The sequence below is a fragment of the Neofelis nebulosa genome, chromosome 7 (genome assembly GCF_028018385.1).
Source record: "Neofelis nebulosa isolate mNeoNeb1 chromosome 7, mNeoNeb1.pri, whole genome shotgun sequence".
Classification (NCBI taxonomy): domain Eukaryota; kingdom Metazoa; phylum Chordata; class Mammalia; order Carnivora; family Felidae; genus Neofelis; species Neofelis nebulosa.
In genome coordinates this window covers 71516188-71517971 of record NC_080788.1, presented here as the reverse complement: position 1 = coordinate 71517971, position 1784 = coordinate 71516188, and the positions used below count along the sequence as shown (strand labels likewise).

The following is a 1784-nucleotide window of genomic DNA, read 5'->3' as shown; positions in this document are numbered from 1 at the left end:
CCACAGATGTAAATTATTTTTGCCAATCAACAAAGCCTATGCAATTGGTTTTAAGTCACTCCTCTTGTCTTGTGATCACGAGTAAGCTCATGGATAAGCTTTTTTACTACTGTTTAGCATTATTAAGACTATCCAAAACTAAAGGGGTTCTAATGAAATAAAATTATTTAGCATTATTTAGACATTGCCCTAAGCTCCTTGTTACTTTCCAGATATATTTTTGTGATCCCTTCACAATTTTTTATTTAGCAAATGCACACTATATCTGAGATCTCAGAATCCTTTGCATTGAAAGTCTATGGCTCATAATTCTGATCCTTTCCTATTTCCCCTTCCTTAGGGCTGTTCCAAAGCCTGTGTGCAGCCTGGATCCATGGATAAGGTCAATTCTTCAGTGGTGTCTGAATTTGTATTGCTGGGACTCTGTAGTTCTCAGGATCTCCAACTTTTCTTTTTTGTTTTCTTCTCTGTGTTATATGTGGTCATTGTGCTGGGAAACCTTCTCATCATCATGACAGTAACCTCTGATAACAGCCTGCACTCCCCCATGTACTTCCTCCTGGGAAACCTGTCCTTTGTGGACATCTGTCAGGCTTCTTTTGCTACCCCTAAGATGATTGCAGATTTTCTGAGTGAACACAAGACCATCTCCTTCAGTGGCTGCATAGCCCAGATTTTCTTCATTCACCTTTTTACTGGAGGAGAGATGGTACTACTTGTCTCCATGGCCTATGACAGATATGTAGCTATATGCAAACCCCTACACTATGTAGTCATCATGAGCCGAAGGACGTGCAGTTTCCTGGTAATGGTCTCCTGGGCTGTGGGCTTGGTGCACACATTAAGCCAGTTATCATTTACTGTAAACCTGCCTTTTTGTGGACCCAATGTTGTAGACAGCTTTTTTTGTGACCTTCCTCGGGTGACCAAACTTGCCTGCCTGGACTCTTATACTGTTGAAATACTAATTGTAGTCAATAGTGGAATTCTTTCCCTAAGTACTTTCTCTCTCTTGGTTGTCTCTTACATCATTATTCTTGTCACCGTCTGGTTTAAGTCTTCTGCTGCAATGGCCAAGGCATTTTCAACACTGGCTGCCCATATAACCGTGGTAATATTGTTCTTTGGACCTTGCATCTTTATCTATGTGTGGCCCTTTACCACTTACCCTGTGGATAAACTTCTAGCCATATTTTACACCATTTTCACTCCCATTCTAAACCCCATCATTTACACACTAAGGAACAGGGATATGAAGGCTGCCGTGAGGAAGATTATGACCTATTACCTGAGGCCCAAGAAAATTTCTGAAATGCCACTAGTAGTGAGGAATTCTCTTTATTAAGACAAAAGTCCTTCGGGGCGCCTGGGTGGCGCAGTCGGTTAAGCGTCCGACTTCAGCCAGGTCACGATCTCGCGGTCCGTGAGTTCGAGCCCCGCGTCGGGCTCTGGGCTGATGGCTCGGAGCCTGGAGCCTGTTTCCGATTCTGTGTCTCCCTCTCTCTCTGCCGCTCCCCCGTTCATGCTCTGTCTCTCTCTGTCCCAAAAATAAATAAAAAACGTTGAAAAAAAAATTTTGAAAAAAAAAAAAAAAGACAAAAGTCCTTCAAATTCCTCCAATCAGTACTCTATCTATAAATATTTTCAATATGTTCTTGTGGTGTATTTCAACTATGGTGGAAGTGATAAAGAAGATGATATAGAGAGAATATGATTGATATTAACAAGTCTTTTCCCAGCTATTACCTAAGCAAAAGCTAAATATAAAAAAATAAGGAAAAATA

The 1784-nt window shown here is 41.1% G+C and overlaps 1 protein-coding gene across 1 annotated transcript; it reads left to right on the top strand.

The window, feature by feature from the left end:
* Positions 1–373: 373 nt before the first annotated feature.
* LOC131518197 (olfactory receptor 4K5) lies at positions 374–1345 on the top strand. Its single transcript, XM_058740790.1, has one exon. It carries the CDS (start codon positions 374–376, stop codon positions 1343–1345), a length of 972 nt encoding a protein of 323 aa, XP_058596773.1.
* Positions 1346–1784: the final 439 nt, after the last annotated feature.

Excerpts from the sequence above, each read along its gene's own strand:
- LOC131518197 (XM_058740790.1), top strand. The coding sequence starts at position 374 with ATGGATAAGGTCAATTCTTCAGTGGTGTCTGAATTTGTATTGCTGGGA.